Below are 18,030 nucleotides of genomic sequence, written 5' to 3' on the forward strand. Positions count from 1 at the left end.
TAAATTATCAGTGTTAGATGATATATTGCTACCTAACAAGGTTTCTTCTCTCTGGTCCCACCTTGAGGAGGTCACCACAGTGATTCTCATCATCACCATCATCCTGAATCAGGTTATCCAGAACTCCTGAGAACCTGATGATCACTTTCCAGTTTTCCATCAGATCCTCACATGTTTTTCATTCTCCACCAGTAGGCAGTATGTGGTTAATGACATCACACTTCCTCCAATGAATCCTGTGGAAGTACAAGAGTGAACCTGGGTTTTTACTGCCTCCAAGGTTTGTGGTCTCTCCTCTAATCCATCACTGTCAGCTGCAGCTTCACCGCTGATCTGTTTCATAGCTGCACCCTGGGAAGATGGAGCTGTTTGGGAGGATGATGTGAAGCTTCACGTTTGTTTTTGGTCCTGGATTGAAGAGGCCCTGCAGACTGGAATCTGATGTTATGATCCCTCTAGACTGATTTATGTGCAGAAGGAAGACAGATGGAGAAGAGGCCGTCCCTGATGAGCGTCCGCTCGTTGCAGTCGCTGACATACTGTGATTAGGGAGTGTTTAGGTCATTATGACAGCGTTCAGTGTGGGCCTTGTTGGTGGAAGCACACATGAGGAACAGGTCACATGTTATTTATAGCAGACAACAGATGCATTGTGGTGTAGTTCTTTGACTTCTCAGAGGCTGACGTCACTCAGAAATATAGAGCGACCCGTCTCTGGTTCTGTTGAATTTGGAAAGGAATCGTCATTTTAGCACAAACATGAAGTTTAAGTTTGTCTCAGCATCTATTTATAAATCCATGAAGCTCTAGATCCAGATGTGTGTGAGTTAACCTCTGACCCGAGCTCTGCTGAGATCTCTCTGGAGAATGATCTGAGTGAGTAGAGAGTGGGTGGGCTTCAGAACCTGAACGGACCTGAGTGGGACTGAAGACAGGTTGGAATAAAAAGAGCTGGAATCAGCTGCTGCTTCCATCCTGTTTAGTTGTAGTTGTTGTTAAATCTGCTGCCGGCCGGCCTGATGAAGCCAAATATTACACTTTGATCTAATTCTACAATGAAATGATTCTCTGTGTTTCCATCAGAATCATTGACCAGCTTGATGGAGTCCGCCTGGTGTGGTCACTGCTAAAGAACCCCAGTGCAGAAGTTCAGTGTAGTGCTGCATGGGCCCTTTGTCCGTGCATTGAGAATGCTAAGGTACCGTAAAGTCCAGTTTTTCTGTCTCTGGAGACATAAAGTCCATCATTCTTCCTCATCTATGCAGAATGTTTGCCTCTTAAACACCTCTACTGCACACAGGTTATCTATAAATCACAAAGTTCTGTTGAGTTTGTGTTGTTTCACAATAAAGGGTTATCTCAGTCACAAGGCAGAAGCCAGCTTATATCACCATGCTTGTCTCCAAAGCTCCGCCTTTAACCTACTACTGCTGGGAGGTTAGCAGGGGCAGAGCTGTATCAGTGGAGGCTTACATGAACCTTGGTCTAATATGAAGCAGAGAAGCCTCCTTGGCACACTGGGACTGGTGAAGTGAGGAACAGACTGGGAGAAAGACTGAGTAATATCCTGTAGAGTGACGTCTGATTTCCTCAAATCTTCCCTCTGCATGCTGCGAGTTCCAGAGAGACACGGTTCATGCTGAGAGCACGGCGGACCATGCAGCTTCTGTGAAGCCACTTCTCTAATAAAAACTCCATGATACTGGAACCACTACAGGACCAGAAATACTGCTAACAGAATTCTGGCTGACTATGTTTACTTGAACATTAGGAGCTTCTGTTGGTCTAAGTTTGACAGATTTTCTTTCATGAAAACACATGATCTTACCTGCATTTAGTAGCACTGAGGTCTGAGAAATCCCCATAACCGACATTAAAGTGCCTGTGACACCGAATTTTCATAATAAATCCAATTACATTTATGGAAAGGAAACATTGATACAATATTTTAAAAAGTAAATTCATGCCACTGAAATGATGGTTGTTGAGAAATATGGTCATAAATTTCACTAAAAAGGCATTTCCAGACTACTGTGATTGTGTTTTGTTATTTTATGAAGTCAGAGTGGAACCCAGCATGTAAACTGACTGATGCTACAATGGTCAACAACACAGACAGCAGCGAAGAATCAGATGTTTCTGTAGATATATTTCAGTCACTGTCACAGGGAGACGCAGCAGAGTCAGGAGAAGAAAGTCTGATACAGTATAAATCCAGAGTTACAGGTGTGTGTGTATATATACATATACACACACACCTGTAACTCTGGATTTATACTGTATGCCGAGAAGACTTCCGATCAAACCTTGCTGTGCTTGGTGTGACCAGCCCATCTGTCCCACCTCAGTTTTCCAGCTCTGATCCAGGCAGCTCTGATCCTCTTCGCTGCAGGAAAGTATTGCCGACTGACAGCTGCTGTCGTAGTATTGCTGCTACCACCAGCAATGCACCGTTTCACCATATTAACGCTGTTTTTAACGCAACTTCCACCTGAACCGTTTATCATTGACGCTCACACAATGAATGACCGGAGACTCACCCTCTGACATCACTTCCTGGCGACTTTGGACTTGCAGAATTTAACAACACCGTCACCTTAACGTGGTGGAGGGGTTTGAGTGCTCAAATGATCCTAGAGGCTCTGTTGTCTGGGGCCTAAATGCCCCTGGTAGGGTCTCCCATGGCAAAGAGGCTCTAGGTGATGGGTCAGACAAAGAATGGTTCAAGAACCCCTCATGAAGAACAAAATATCGAGGCACGTGACGTCGCCCGGTACGGCGGAGCCGGGGTCCCACCCTGGAGCCAGGCCTGGGGTCGGGACTCGTCGGAGAGCGCCTGGTGGCCGGGTTGCTCCTCGCGGGACCCAGCCGGGCCAAGCCCGAACGAGAGACGCGAGGCCATCCCCCAGTGGGCCCACCACCTGCAGGGGGAACCGTGAGGGACCGGTGCAAGGAGGATTGGGTGGCGGACGAAGGTGGCGGACGAAGGTGGAGACCTCAGCGGCTCGATCCCCGGATGCTTAGGCTGGCTCTAGGGACGTGGAATGTCACCTCGCTGGGGCGGAAGGAGCCTGAGCTTGTGCGGGAGGTCGAGAGATATTGACTAGAAATAGTCGGGTTCGCCTCCACGCACAGCGTGGGCTCTGGAACCCATCTCCTTGAGAGGGGTTGGACTCTCTTCTACTCTGGAGTGACCCACAGGGAGAGGCGGCGGGCTGGTGTGGGTTTGCTTGTTGCCCCCCAGCTCAGCCGTCTCGTGTTGGGGTTTACCCAAGTGGATGAGAGGGTTGTATCCCTGCCCCTTCGGGTTGGGGAGAGGTCTCCTACTATCATTTCAGCCTACGGGCCGAGTGGTAGTGCAGAGTACCCTGCCTTCTTGGCGTCCCTGTCGGGGGTGCTGGATAGTGCCCCTCCCGGGGACTCCATTATTCTGCTGGGGGACTTCAACGCCCACGTGGGGAACGACAGTGACACCTGGAGAGGCGTGATCGGGAGGAATGGCCTCCCCGATCTGAATCCGAGTGGTGTTTTGTTATTGGACTTCTGTGCTAGTCACGGATTGTCCATAACGAACACCATGTTCAAACATAAGGGTGTCCATCAGTGCACTTGGCACCAGGACACCCTAGGCAGGAGGTCGATGATCGACTTTGTTGTCGTATCATCAGACCTTCGGCCGCATGTTTTGGACACTCGGGTGAAGAGAGGGGCTGAGCTGTCCACTGATCACCACCTGGTGGTGAGTTGGATCCGCTGGAGGAGGAGAAAGCCAGGCAGACCTGGCAGGCCCAAGCGCATAGTGAGGGTCTGCTGGGAACGCCTGGCGGAGCCCTCGGCCAGGGATGTATTCAACTCCCACCTCCGGGAGAGCTTCGACCAGATCCCGGGGGATGTTGGAGACATAGAGTCCGAGTGGACCATGTTCTCTGCATCTATTGTCGATGCTGCTGCCCATAGCTGCGGCCGTAAGGTCTGCGGTGCCTGTCGTGGCGGCAATCCCAGAACCCGGTGGTGGACACCGGCAGTAAGGGATGCTGTTAAGCTGAAGAAGGAGTCCTATCGGCTGTGGTTGGCTTGTGGGACTCCTGAGGCGGCTGACGGGTACCGTGAGGCCAAGCGTGCTGCGGCCCGGGCTGTGGCAGAGGCAAAAACCCGGGCCTGGGAAGAGTTTGGTGAGGCCATGGAGAAGGACTACCGGTTGGCCTCGAAGCGATTCTGGCAAACCGTCCGGCACCTCAGGAGGGGGAAGCAGTGCTTTGCCAACACTGTTTATAGTGGGGGCAGGAGACTGCTGACCTCGACTGAGGACATTATCGGGCGGTGGAAGGAGTACTTCGAGGATCTCCTCAATCCTGCCATCACGCATTCCGTGGTGGAAACAGAGGCTGGGGACTCGGGGTTGGACTCTTTCATCACCCAGGCTGAAGTCACCGAGGTGGTTAAAAAGCTCCGCGGTGGCAAGGCTTCGGGGGTGGATGAGATCCGCCCTGAGTACCTCAAGTGTCTGGATGTTGTAGGGCTGTCATGGTTGACACGCCTCTTCAACATTGCGTGGCGGTTGGGGACAGTGCCTCTGGACTGGCAGACTGGGGTGGTGGTCCCCCTTTATAAGAAGGGGGACCGGAGGGTGTGTTCCAACTACAGGGGGATCACACTCCTCAGCCTCCCTGGTAAGGCCTACGCCAGGGTATTGGAGAGGAGAGTCCGACCGATAGTCGAACCTCGGCTTCAGGAGGAACAGTGTGGTTTTCGTCCCGGCCGTGGAACACTGGACCAGCTCTATACCCTCTACAGGGTGCTCGAGGGTTCATGGGAGTTTGCCCAACCGGTTCACATGTGTTTTGTGGACCTGGAGAAGGCATTCGACTGTGTCCCCCGTGATGCCCTGTGGGGGGTGCTCCAGGAGTATGGAATCGGGGGCCCTTTATTAGAGGCCATCCGGTCCCTGTACGAGCGGAGCAGGAGTTTGGTCCGCATTGCCGGCACTAAGTCGGACCTGTTCCCGGTGCATGTTGGACTCCGGCAGGGCTGCCCTTTGTCGCCGGTCCTGTTCATAACGTTTATGGACAGGATTTCTAGACGCAGCCAAGGGCCGGAGGGGGTCTGGTTTGGGGACCAGTGGATTTCGTCTCTTCTTTTTGCGGATGACGTGGTCCTGCTGGCCCCCTCTAGCCAAGACCTACAGCATGCGCTGTGGCGGTTCGCAGCCGAGTGTGAAGCGGCTGGGATGAGGATCAGCTCCTCCAAGTCCGAGGCCATGGTACTCGACCGGAAAAGGGTGGCTTGTCCTCTTCAGGTTGGAGGGGAGTTCCTGCCTCAAGTGAAGGAGTTTAAGTATCTCGGGGTCTTGTTCACGAGTGAGGGAAGAATGGAGCGGGAGATCGACAGACGGATCGGTGCGGCTGCCACAGTAATGGGGGCGCTGTGCCGGTCCATTGTGGTGAAGAGAGAGCTGAGCCGAAAAGCAAAGCTCTCAATTTACTGGTTGGTCTACGTTCCTACCCTCACCTATGGCCATGAACTTTGGGTCATGACCGAAAGAACGAGATCACGGATACCAGCGGCTGAAATGAGCTTCCTCCGTAGGGTGGCCGGGCACTCCCTTAGAGATAGGGTGAGGAGCTCGGCCATCCGGGAGGAGCTCGGAGTAGAGCCGCTGCTCCTCCACATCAAGAGGAGCCAGTTGAGGTGGCTCGGGCATCTATACCGGATGCCTCCTGGACGCCTTCCTCGGGAGGTGTTCCAGGCACGTCCCACCGGGAGGAGGCCCAGGGGACGACCCAGGACACGTTGGAGGGACTATGTCTCTCGGCTGGCCTGGGAACGCCTTGGGCTCCCCCTGGAGGAGCTGGAGGAGGTGTCTGGAGAGAGGGACGTCTGGGCGTCTCTGCTGAGTCTGCTGCCCCCGCGACCCGGTCCTGGATAAGCGGAAGACGACGAACGAACGAACGAATATGCCTATTTTGTCACACAATTATCTTTAATCACGTCTTTAATGCTAATATGATGTCAATTGCTGTCCAGTTTCTTAAATATTAAGATATTTCCTTTCAATATCTGCATTAGAGTGAAAAGCGTGCCACAGGCACTTTAACTAACATTGCATGAGGACATCACTGCATGTAATAATAATATATCTGAATGTCTAGAATGTAAAAGCCAGACTATTTGCTGTAGCATCATTTGTGAGATTTGTGAGACATTAGCTCAGTTTACATGGAGCCGTTTTAGTTCATCAAAAGTCAAACCATAAAAGACTTTAATCAGAACCGACTGATCCAATCCTGCTCAGTCAGAATATATTTATAATCATGGACACATTAGCAGGTCTTTTACCGTTTTCAACAACAAATGTAACGTTATTTGTTTGGTCATCTGCCTCCCAGCTCTGAGAGATCTTCATGAACACGGTTTCTGGGTCGGGGCAGTGCTGAATAGAGCTGAACCTGACCCGGCTGCTCGGGTGCAGTCTTTGTTAAGATAAAAACCCAAATGTTTGAGTTAGCAGATCCATAGTGGATTTATGAAAGAGCTGCGGCATAAATGCATCTGCTGGATGCTCCATGCAGTACTGTTGCTCCTCTACAGACACAGACCTATGCAGGATCTACACTGACTGTCTACAGGTTATTAACTGGAACTGATTTCATTCAGTAAAATGACCAGAAATACAGAGTAGTAGATCCCTCCAATCAAATAAACAGAGCCCTTTCAGTTCCACATGATGAGGTCTGTCTTTAATGCTCCTGGTTGCAGAAGCACATTTAGATGGTTGGTTGATTTTCCTTTACATGTGAGCTGTGGAAGTCCTAGAAGTTTGATTGGTCCAGAGAAGATCCACAGAGTGTGCTTCTGCCCTTCTGAGCTCAGCTTTCTCCTTTCAGCTTAACATCAAACACAGCAGATAATGTGTTTTCTATTTCATTTAATCCTGAGTAAGAGGAGAGGAGCGAGAGGTTAGCAACAAAGGTCTCTCCATGTGCAGCCTCATAATGCAGCAGCCTTAGGAACCGGGGTCCATCCGGGCCATGAAAGGGATTCTGGGTAGTCTGTAGCAGCTGGTGGCTTGAGAGAGCTTCCTCTGTCACAGGGACTCCCAGCCAGCCATCATCAGTATTCCCGAGGAAAAGCTTCCTGTGTTTCGGGGGGTCCGCCTGTGGCCCTGGCAGCCCCCTCACTAGCCTGCACTGTGCACACGCCTCGTCCTCTGGCACGGCATCACAGGGCCCATACACTGCACCGGGGCCCGGTCTGGGCTCTGAGCTCCCTGTTGGAGAGGAGAACAGTAAAGTACATCCAGTTCTCCCACAGGACCTGTGGAGCCAACCTGGAAATCAGCTTCTGCTTTTTATCTTTGCTGAATTTCATCAAATTCTTTGATTTATAGAAAAATGCAGAAAATCCCGGGGCTGCACGGTGGCACAGTTGGTAGCACTGTTGTCTTGCAGCAAGAAGGTCCTGGGTTCGATTCCCAGCCTGGGGTCTTTCTGCATGGAGTTTGCATGTTCTCCCCGTGCATGTGTGGGTTCTCACCGGGTACTCCGGCTTCCTCCCACAGTCCAAAGACATGCTTGTTAGGTTAATTGGTCACTCTAAATTGACCTTAGGTGTATGAATGAGTGTGTGCGTGGTTGTTTGTGTGTTGCCCTGCGATGGACTGGCGATCTGTCCAGGGTGTACCCTGCCTCTTGCCCATAGACTGCTGGAGATAGGCACCAGCTCCCCCGCGACCCACTATGGAATAAGCGGTAGAAAATGACTGACTGACTGACTGCAGAAAATCCTTTGATTTCATTGGTCTGCAGCACTGAAACATGTATCAGCTCCTGACATGTAGACCATGTTGAAACAGACTCGGCTGCAGCGGGCTTTGTGATTTACATCCAGTTATCCATAACTGTTGCTTTTAAAGACATTTCAGCTGTATCTTCAAAGCCCAGAACATTACAGACTGGGCCACCTTGAGATGTTCTTCTGTGGCAGCGATCTGGTGAGTTGGGACTTTAAACAGCAGCCTGATGTTCCAAGCTGTTCTGAAGCCAGTGTCTCTGCCAGCTCTTCCTCTGTGGTTCTCTCCGTTTGGTAGAAATCTCACCACAACTGGATCAGAGTGCTGCGGTACCGCCTGGTACCAGGAACTCAAAGCGTTCTGACTGTGGAAGAAAGTTTAACATGACCCATTAAAGCTCTAAATCCTCTGTTTCAGAATCATTAGGACAAGTTAGGATGCAGGAAGGAAAGCTCAACAAACGGATCAAACTGCTGGATCGGGTTGGACTGATCACAGTTCTTCATCCAGACTTTTAAATGTGTTCAACTTTACCTGCCTTCCTCTCCTGTTTCCTCATTACTGTCCCTCCTCTGCATCGTCTCCTGTGTTGATTTTCACTGAGCAGCAGCTAATCAGTGACTCTGACTGTAGGATGCAAGGGAAATGGTCCTCTTCCTGATTGGTGGACTGGAACTGATCGTTAATTTACTGAAGTCAACAAACAACGAGGTTCTGACGAGCATTGGTGCTGTCGTCTCCAAACTAGCCAAAGACAAGGAGATCCTGGGGGTCCTCACTGACCTCGGGGTTGTCCCCCTGCTGGCCGAGCTGACTAACACAGTAAGAACACGTTGCTACTGAAACAGACCAGCTTTGACTACCTGAACACTAAGGTTCTGTCTGGTTTACAGTAATGGTGTTTATGCTGAAGGCTAGGTGTATTTTCCTTATAGTTTCTTCAGAAATCAGCTGATCAGGATAATATTGATGGTAAAGAACTTGTTCCTGTTCTCCTCTCTGCAGACTGATAACAGGCTTCGCTGCAACCTGGCCGAGGCCATCGGCCACTGCTGCATGTGGAGCACCAACAGGGCGTCCTTTGGTGAATTTGGAGCCATCGGCCACTTGGTGCGTTACCTGAAGTTGAAGGACAGGTCAGTCCTCCTGAGCACAGCCATGGCCCTGTACCAACTGTCCAAAGAGCCCAACAACATCATCACCATGCATGAGGAAGGAGTCGTTCAGGTCAGCTGAACTTCCTTTATGACTGGATATCTGCATCCTCATTAAGTCCTGATTGGTTGCTCATTCCCACAGTTTTTAGGTCTATTTCACACCTTTGAGGCTAATTTTACCATAACTGCTTGGAGGAAAATGTGCTTTGGTCTCCTGCCACCCTTGTTTTAGTGATGTGTGAAAAACAGAGTAATCAACGTTGGGACTATTTTCAGAGCCTTTGACCAACGGAGCAAAAACAAAGTTGCTTTTATTCAGCGCTGGAAACATGACTCCACTTTCTAGGCATCATGGGAAGTGAGAAAAGCAAACAGCTCAGTGTGTGCAAAGTGCCAATCCTACACTGGACCCTAGATGCCATCGCAGCACGGGTCAAAGGGCTGTAGCTGGGGGGAACCGTTGCTAAGGGCTATTCCTGGACTTCAGGGCAGAATGCAGCAGCAATATACTTCAGACCAGAGACTGATGGGGAACCTGCTCAGAGCCGAAACCCAACTATGGTTCTGTTTCTGATCCTGGAGATTTTTCTTCACAGTTGGGTTCCATCCAGCAGCTTTTTCATCGAGGCCGTCGTGTCTTCCAAAAGGAGCTAGCTCTGTATTTTCATGCTCAGCTCCACAGACTCTCTGTTTCTGTCTCTCAGTAAAACAGATTCAATGTTAAGATGATGCTGTGACTGAAGTCTTGTTATGAAGGATCAAATGTTCATGTTTCAGCCTTTTGGGAAAACCTTACTGTCTTATCCTTTAATTAGATCACTAATTGACTCACTAAAAGACTGGATCGCCTCGTGTCTCACTGCAGCTGGATGTCAGAACATGGTCTCAGAACATGATCACCATGTTGTTCTATACAGTTTCTAAAGAGTGAGTGCCGCCCCAGTACAGGTAACTGGGTTCGACCCAGTCCCTGAAGATACACAGGAGACAGAAAGCATCAAAAAGAATAAATTTTACTTTAGAAACCCATCTTAATGTTTTTATTCTGCTTTGATCAAAGATAACTTTTATTCTCATTATTTTGTCTGTAGGAAACAGAAAATGAATCTTTTACGTTTCTTATAAAGCATCTCTTCTTCTTTTGATTTTCTTCTTCTTCTTCTTCTGTTGGATAAATAATGAAAACAAACAGAAATGATGGAGCTGCTTCTCACAGAGGAAGTAAAGTCCAACCAAAACCCCTGGGAGATAAATCATCCTCTGGGTTTGATCTGACGTCCACTCTCAGTATCTCACACGTTTTTCTGATGAGCCTCGTTTTGTGTCGTGTTTTAAGTCAAGCTGCCGTCCTCCTGGGCTTCATGTTGCCTCCAAAGCTCTGGGGAATGTTTGCTGGAGCCATAAATCCATTCAGATGGCTTCAGACAGCTGTTTGTGTTAAAGAGTCTCTTTCATAAGCAAAGCTTTGTGACGGAAATTGCTGAAAATTACAAAATGCGAAGGGTAATTATTGGTTATTTTCAGCAGAACGTATTCCAAAGTGAAGCTTTTGCCAGGTCCTGTTGTGGATTTTAGGCTTTTATTAATTTAAATTAGAAAAACGTTTACTCTTTAGTTGCTCTGAGGTCACTTCTCACCCTGGCACGGTGTGTTTTCATTCGGTTCTTCTCTCCCATGTTTTGTTCTTCAGGAAAGTCGCTAAAAAGAGCTAAAAGTGGAACCAGGAGTAACTGGAAGTTCAGCCTCACAGGTTTCCTTTTAGTTTGTAGAAAAGCTGATTTCAGCTTGTGGCTGTGCTGAGCAGATGATACAGGAACTGTGGCTGCAGCTTTGTTTGGACTGCCAGGATTTAGATTCACAGAGGAACACGTTTCAGAACCTTTGACTGAAGCTTCTGTCCCTCATGTTGTTCAGCCTGAAACTTTCCTCTAAAACTCTCTGATTTCCAAGCTGCCTCCTTTTCCTCTTTGGAGACCCAGAAAAAGCAGCTCAGCAATCTGTGGCTCTCTGTAGGCTGCAGGGTGTAAGAATTATGATTATTGATTAATTAATATTTATCAATAAGTATAATTTAAAATCATAATTTGAAATAGATTAATTTCTTAACCAGAAATCATTATTTAGGAATCGTAATCCTCTGTTGTTGTAATTATGGCTCAAGGCTCTTGATAATTACAATTATGAAGTTCTCAGTAATAATTGACTATTACCAGATGTCACTGTTTAATCAACTGCTTCACCGAAGGTGGAGGAACTTTGACCTTACTTTGACAGACAAATCACTCTTGCTCAAAATAAATACAAACGCTTTCTCTTTATCTACGTGAAATATTTATTAAATCAACAGCCCTGATACACCTCGCTAATCTGATTCAATAATCTTCACCTAATCAAGCAAGCAAATGTTCTACACAAAATGGGTAAAATAATTAACTAAACAAGATAAAACAACATTGAATGTGTATGAAAGTCAAACCAGCAGTTATGGCAAAAACAAGAGAAAATATGGTACTGGGTGAAGCTTTGGGAGCGGCCTCCACCAGACTGCAGTCATAAAACCCCCAAAGTTGGAGCTCAGTGAAACACGAAGGGTCATAAAACTTTTAGGCGGCAACCTTTGGAAAAACACGAAGAGTGAAGACAATGAAACAGTGAGTTTTCCACCATGAGGTTCTAGCAGTCCAACTTTAAGTTCACCTGAGTCTGCGCTCAGGTGTTCAAACACAGTGAGACACACACAGCTTCAAAGCGCGGCGGCTTCAGAATCCAACAGCAATCAAAGTTTTAATAAGATGTTGCATGCACATACAACTTAGAACACATTGGACTATAAGTGGCGATTCTAAATCGCTCTAAAATCCTACTCTATCCTGCCCAAGATATTTCTAATAGAAATAAAACAAAACGGGATTACTTGGTGTCGTCTTCTCTGGAGCAGAGGGAGAGGGGGGAGTTAGTTACGCGTCCGTAACAAACTGCAAAGAGAGACGTGCTTATCTTAGCCTAGCTTTGCTCTTCAGGAGATCTTATTTGGTCCCGTCTGAATAACACGCTACAAGGCTGGCAAATAAACCGACCCTGGCACTTCTCAGGCGTCCTGGTTTTCACTGAAGAGGCTTGTTTAAAGAGCTGCATGTTTTCTGGAGCTACTGGATGGAAAGTTGCTGCTGGAGCTCTGATGAATGGGATCTAAAATTCTGTAAAATGTGTCATAAATAATTTTCATCTGGAGTTTATTAAGAGGAGCTGACATGTTGGCCTGGTGCACGCCTTCCTCCCCAAACTGATGTGATTATAATCAGGAAGCAGGGTGTTAGTTTCTCAGTTTGAACTGTACTCTTGCTCTCCATCTTCCATCTGTTTTCCTGTCTCTGTTTATCTTTGTGCTGAAATTCCTGGGAATGTCTTCTCTCTGCCCCTCAGGCTGCTTGTTATCCTCATTAATGTGGACAGTTCATGTAACATATACAGGTCCTTCTCAAAATATTAGCATATTGTGATAAAGTTTTGTTGCTTTTATCAGTCAGTCAGTCATTTTCTACCACTTATTCCATAGTGGGTCACGGGGGAGCTGGTGCCTATCTCCAGCAGTCTATGGGCAAGAGGCAGCCTGTGATGGACTGGCGACCTATCCAGGGTGTACCCTGCCTCTTGCCCATAGACTGCTGGAGATAGGCACCTGCTGTCCAGAAGGCCACTATTGACACCCTCAAGCAAGAGGGTAAGACACAGAAAGAAATTTCTGAACGAATAGGCTGTTCCCAGAGTGCTGTATCAAGGCACCTCAGTGGGAAGTCTGTGGGAAGGAAAAAGTGTGGCAGAAAACGCTGCACAACAAGAAGAGGTGACCGGACCCTGAGGAAGATTGTGGAGAAGGGCCGATTCCAGACCTTGGGGGACCTGCGGAAGCAGTGGACTGAGTCTGGAGTAGAAACATCCAGAGCCACCGTGCACAGGCGTGTGCAGGAAAGGGGCTACAGGTGCCGCATTCCCCAGGTCAAGCCACTTTTGAACCAGAAACAGCGGCAGAAGCGCCTGACCTGGGCTACAGAGAAGCAGCAATGGACTGTTGCTCAGTGGTCCAAAGTACTTTTTTCGGATGAAAGCAAATTCTGCATGTTATTCGGAAATCAAGGTGCCAGAGTCTGGAGGAAGACTGGGGAGAAGGAAATGCCAAAATGCCAGAAGTCCAGTGTCAAGTACCCACAGTCAGTGATGGTCTGGGGTGCCGTGTCAGCTGCTGGTGTTGGTCCACTGTGTTTTATCAAGGGCAGGGTCAATGCAGCTAGCTATCAGGAGATTTTGGAGCACTTCATGCTTCCATCTGCTGAAAAGCTTTATGGAGATGAAGATTTCATTTTTCAGCACGACCTGGCACCTGCTCACAGTGCCAAAACCACTGGTAAATGGTTTACTGACCATGGTATCACTGTGCTCAATTGGCCTGCCAACTCTCCTGACCTGAACCCCATAGAGAATCTGTGGGATATTGTGAAGAGAACGTTGAGAGACTCAAGACCCAACACTCTGGATGAGCTAAAGGCCGCTATTGAAGCATCCTGGGCCTCCATAAGACCTCAGCAGTGCCACAGGCTGATTGCCTCCATGCCATGCCGCATTGAAGCAGTCATTTCTGCAAAAGGATTCCCGACCAAGTATTGAGTGCATAACTGTACATGATTATTTGAAGGTTGACGTTTTTTGTATTAAAAACACTTTTCTTTTATTGGTCGGATGAAATATGCTAATTTTGTGAGATAGGAATTTTGGGTTTTCATGAGCTGTATGCCAAAATCATCCGTATTAAGACAATAAAAGACCTGAAATATTTCAGTTAGTGTGCAATGAATCTAAAATATATGAATGTTAAATTTTCATCATGACATTATGGAAAATAATGAACTTTATCACAATATGCCAATATTTTGAGAAGGACCTGTAGAAAAGCTGATCAGCTGGTGGAGATCAGGCAAACATGCAGCAAACATGATGGAAACTAACCTTTAGGCTGGAAGAGACAGGAAGAGAAGCTGCAGCGACTCAGTGGAGCTTCATTTAGTCTGGGTCTCTCTGCTTCCTCTACATCCTTCACAGCTCTTTGAACCAAATGTTCAGTTTTATTTCATCAGAAAATAAACTTCCAAAGTTGGAGATTTCTGCTAAGCCCAAAGCTCCAGTTCTGCAATAAGATCTAACCGGATCCGTTCCTCAAGCCACTAACAGTCGGATAGAGTTTGACCTTTGGAGCCTAGAAGCTGTGGAGTTCTGTGGTTCATGCTCCTGGTTTTAATGTCCCGCTGCTCTGCACCACCTTCATCTGATCACACCTGCAGAGGCATGTATGGAGGCAGCTGTAAGCCCTCTGCTGAGGCAAGCATTGGAGATGGGACACACACACACACACACACACACACACACACACTGAGGACCAGAACAGACTAGGACTGTCCCCTTACGATCTCTGTGTATCAGTGCTGCCCCCCCTGGTTGTTGGCAGCAGTGAGAAGATGACACTAAATGTTCTCAAACATGTTTATTTATTTATGATGGATTTCTTTTCATCGTTGACTTTGTCCACCAGGTTTCTCCTGCTAGTAACGTCTGTCCTTTCCACTCCCACAGCCACTGATCCACCTCACAGCCTCTGATGACACCAAACTCCAGGAGTTTGCTGCTGGATGTGTTCGAAACATCCGTCTCCTGGCCCTGGCCAATCAGAGGACAGCTTGATTAAATGAGACCCACTGATCTCAGCAGAAACCTTGGAAATCCCCCAGAGACTGTAGGAAAGGTATCAGCAGAACCTGTTGTTTCCAGATACTCCAAACATCAGGAACCAGAGATTTAACAAGAAGAAGGTGGAAATGATACCGAATAAAAAATAAATAAAATGAATGACCTTCTGAAAGAATCATTTTGGAATCTAAAGAAAACAACATTATTGTCATGTGTCCCTTATTAAACTAACTACAGACTAAAAATGTTTCATCTGTCAACAAAGTGACACCATGTAGAGAAGAGGTGTCCAAAGTGCGGTCCCGGGGGCCATTTGCGGCCCTCGGAACGGTTTCGGGCGGCCCTTGATCACAATTCAACAATTCAGCTCAGACGGCTGATGCAGATACACATTTAAAACAATGTTAGGAGACAGTTCTTTCTGATGGGAGGCCTTTCAGAAAAAATACAAATTAAAATCTTAAAATGGAAAACGTAACGTCCAACATAAAGTATTCATGTTTTATCATCCATTATTTTGCTTTTAATTTAAGAGTAAATAGAAATAGAAACATCCAGTGACTTCTTCTAAAAAGCAGACTTGGGCCCATTTGTTAAACTTGGTGAAATAAATCAGTAGTGATCCACAAACTCTTCTTGTTCTTGTGGTCATTGGGTGAGAGGCGGGGTGAACCCTGGACAGGTCGCCAGTCCATCACAGGACAACAGCCATGCACGGCCACACTCATACCTAGAGACAATTTGGAGAGACCAGTTAACCTAAGAGTCAGGATTTTAGACTGGGAGGAAGCCGGAGTACCCCCACCACCACCTCCCGAATTTGAACTTGACACTTTTGTTCCCCTGATGTTGAGCTAAAATGTGAAGTTAACCTGGAAACGAGGCAAAGTTATCCTGACTTTCAGTGAACGTCTCCACCTCACGCAGAAGTGGATTGTGTCCCATCAGTCTGTCCTGTGACTGCTTAAGACCCTGTGGTACTGACAGTGATATATGACACCACACTGCCATACATAGAGTGGTCCAGTAGCTCAGGTTCTGTTTGCTATCAGGCAGGGAGGATGAATTATGGAATAAACACCAGCCAATCAGAGGAAAGCAGATAAAAGAACTGATGGAATCACTCAGTGATGAAGAAAGACTGATGGTCCCATCAAGACATCTGTCAGCTCAAACAGTAGAAATGATTTTAATCTTCAAGAAGGATTTGCATCAAAAACATCTTGGTTGTTTCCAGTCAGCTGAGTGTGGAGTTTGGACAAAGTACCGGCAAAATGGGATTATTGGAAAACTGAAAACACATAAAGACTAAAGAAGACGTCAGAAGATCAGGAAAGAAAACTGTCAACAACATCCTTTGAAAGTTGGAAATGTACAACAAAGAAAATAAAAACCAAACGAACGAAACAAGAATCAGCTGTTTCAGCTCTGATCAAACACTGATGACTGTGAAGAAAACCAACACATTTCCACAGTTATTGATATGAGGCTGGATGTCAGTCAAAGGAGCAGGACAGATGCACAAGTGGACATTTGTCCATCAGAGGAAAAGGCTTTGTTGATGAAGAAGAACGATGATGTATGTTGTTAAAGAAGGTTCAGGTCAAAGCGTCCGTATGAACCCAGCTGAAGAGGATGGATGGATGGATGGATGGATGTGAGAGTCAGATCCATATACAGTCATATTCAGTTGAAAATATTAAAAGGTAAATTTATTTCAGTAACTCAGTTCACTAAGTGAAATATTCTATAGATTAATTAGACTGATGTTTTCAAGACTTTATTTCTGTTCATTCTGATGATTGTCTGCTTACAGCTGATGAAAACATGACATTTAAAATTAGAATATTACATCAGACCAATAAAAACATTTTCATAGAGAAATGTGGTCTTAATGAAAAGTATGTTTAATACCTGCTTAAAGGTTGTTTTTTAAAAGTTACTTTTAATCTGACAAACGAGCCTCATCAGAACAGATTCTAATTTATTGAATATGACTGTATATAAACAGAGTGACTAGTCGACACTACATGATGAATAAATCAACAGAATAATTATGCTGTAAAACTTGTTTGCAGTAAAAACTCAGCTGATACTTGACAAAGTAATATTTAGGAGTTTTGTCTGTGTCCCTGAAACTCAAGCGTGAGCAACTCTGAGGTCAGTCTGGGAGGAAGCAGCAGAATGAATCCAGGAGCTCAGTCCTCAGGCTTGTTTGTCATGAAGCCACAGTTCAGAGTATTAGTTGTGCCACAAGCCCTCTGAGAAAAGAAGCGTCCACTTTCTCTGGCTCCTCGTCCCACACTGGGACATTACTCAGTGAAATTAAAGGTTCTGTCTCTGCTCCTTGGCAGGAGCAGCAATTATGTCCAACTCTGACCTTCCTGGTCTCCATCCAGGATCCAACTCTTTAGAACCCACCACAGAGCAGAGGGACATCCCTGATGTCAGCGTTTCTGTCTGAGGGACCCTGGAATGTGTCCCACCCCACATGCTGTGTCTCCACTGCTGTGTCTCACCACTGGCCTAACCTTCACCTCCTCTCCAGACTCCAGTCCATGGTTTACATGGTTGAGGTTGATGGATGCAACCACACCAGGCTTCTGTGAGGAAAGTTTCTGTCTAGACGTCCAGACCTTCTTTAACGCCACACAGTCCTCCTTGTTGGTGAGATTAGTTTAATTGTTTAAATGGAACTGCTCCTTTAAAGCTGCTTTTAAATCCCACATATCTCCAGACCTTCTGCTGCAACATTTCACTGAACAAACTAATAAACAGTAAACGTTCCTTCTAAATATTAGAAGTGGCTTTTCCATCCCCTCCAATGAACATTTTCTAATAAAATAAATAAAGTGTTGCACGGCAGCAGCAGCAGCATGGTTAGCTTGTTATGCTGCCATCATAAACATGCGTGTCCACAACAGCCTCTCAGAGCTGCTCCAAACACAGGACCACACTCTCTGCTAGCCGAGGACTGAGGCCTGAACACGGCTTCTGTTCTCAATCAGAAATGAGCTTCTCTATCATCACAGCAGGATCACACCATCAGACCTGCTGGGTCCTGGTTCTTCTGCTCTGATCATCCCTCATCAGAAGTCTGTCCTGGCAGAAGCTGCTTTTCTCACTGTTTTATTCTTTAAACACTTTTTCCACAATGCTAAGGAATCCTGACATTTTCCTCCTTAAAGACGGAATATCGAGCTGGAATGATAAGAACTAAACAGAGAAATGAGCAGGTGAACACCACACCGTCTGGGTCCAGTTTTCCTTCATACTCATTAACTGTCTGTCTCTGCAGCTTCTTTGCAATGCGATGTGATGAAGCTCACTTTGCAGCTTTTTGTTGGC

The 18,030-nt window shown here is 46.8% G+C and overlaps 1 protein-coding gene across 2 annotated transcripts in view; it reads left to right on the forward strand.

Annotated features, from left to right (window-relative positions):
• The window catches only part of LOC124857917 (outer dynein arm-docking complex subunit 2-like), a 62,610-nt gene extending 47,769 nt beyond the window's left edge, over positions 1-14,841 (forward strand). For both annotated transcript variants that reach the window (XM_047349501.1, XM_047349499.1), the window contains 4 exons: positions 1,084-1,198; positions 8,423-8,611; positions 8,795-9,016; positions 14,569-14,841. In XM_047349501.1, the coding sequence (XP_047205457.1) occupies positions 1,084-1,198; positions 8,423-8,611; positions 8,795-9,016; positions 14,569-14,676 (634 nt within the window). In that variant the 3' untranslated portion in view covers positions 14,677-14,841. The remainder of the gene's footprint in view (positions 1-1,083; positions 1,199-8,422; positions 8,612-8,794; positions 9,017-14,568) is intronic.
• The last annotated feature ends 3,189 nt before the right edge of the window (positions 14,842-18,030 follow it).

This window comes from Girardinichthys multiradiatus, chromosome 21 (genome assembly GCF_021462225.1).
Source record: "Girardinichthys multiradiatus isolate DD_20200921_A chromosome 21, DD_fGirMul_XY1, whole genome shotgun sequence".
In the NCBI taxonomy this organism is placed as follows: Eukaryota; Metazoa; Chordata; class Actinopteri; order Cyprinodontiformes; family Goodeidae; genus Girardinichthys; species Girardinichthys multiradiatus.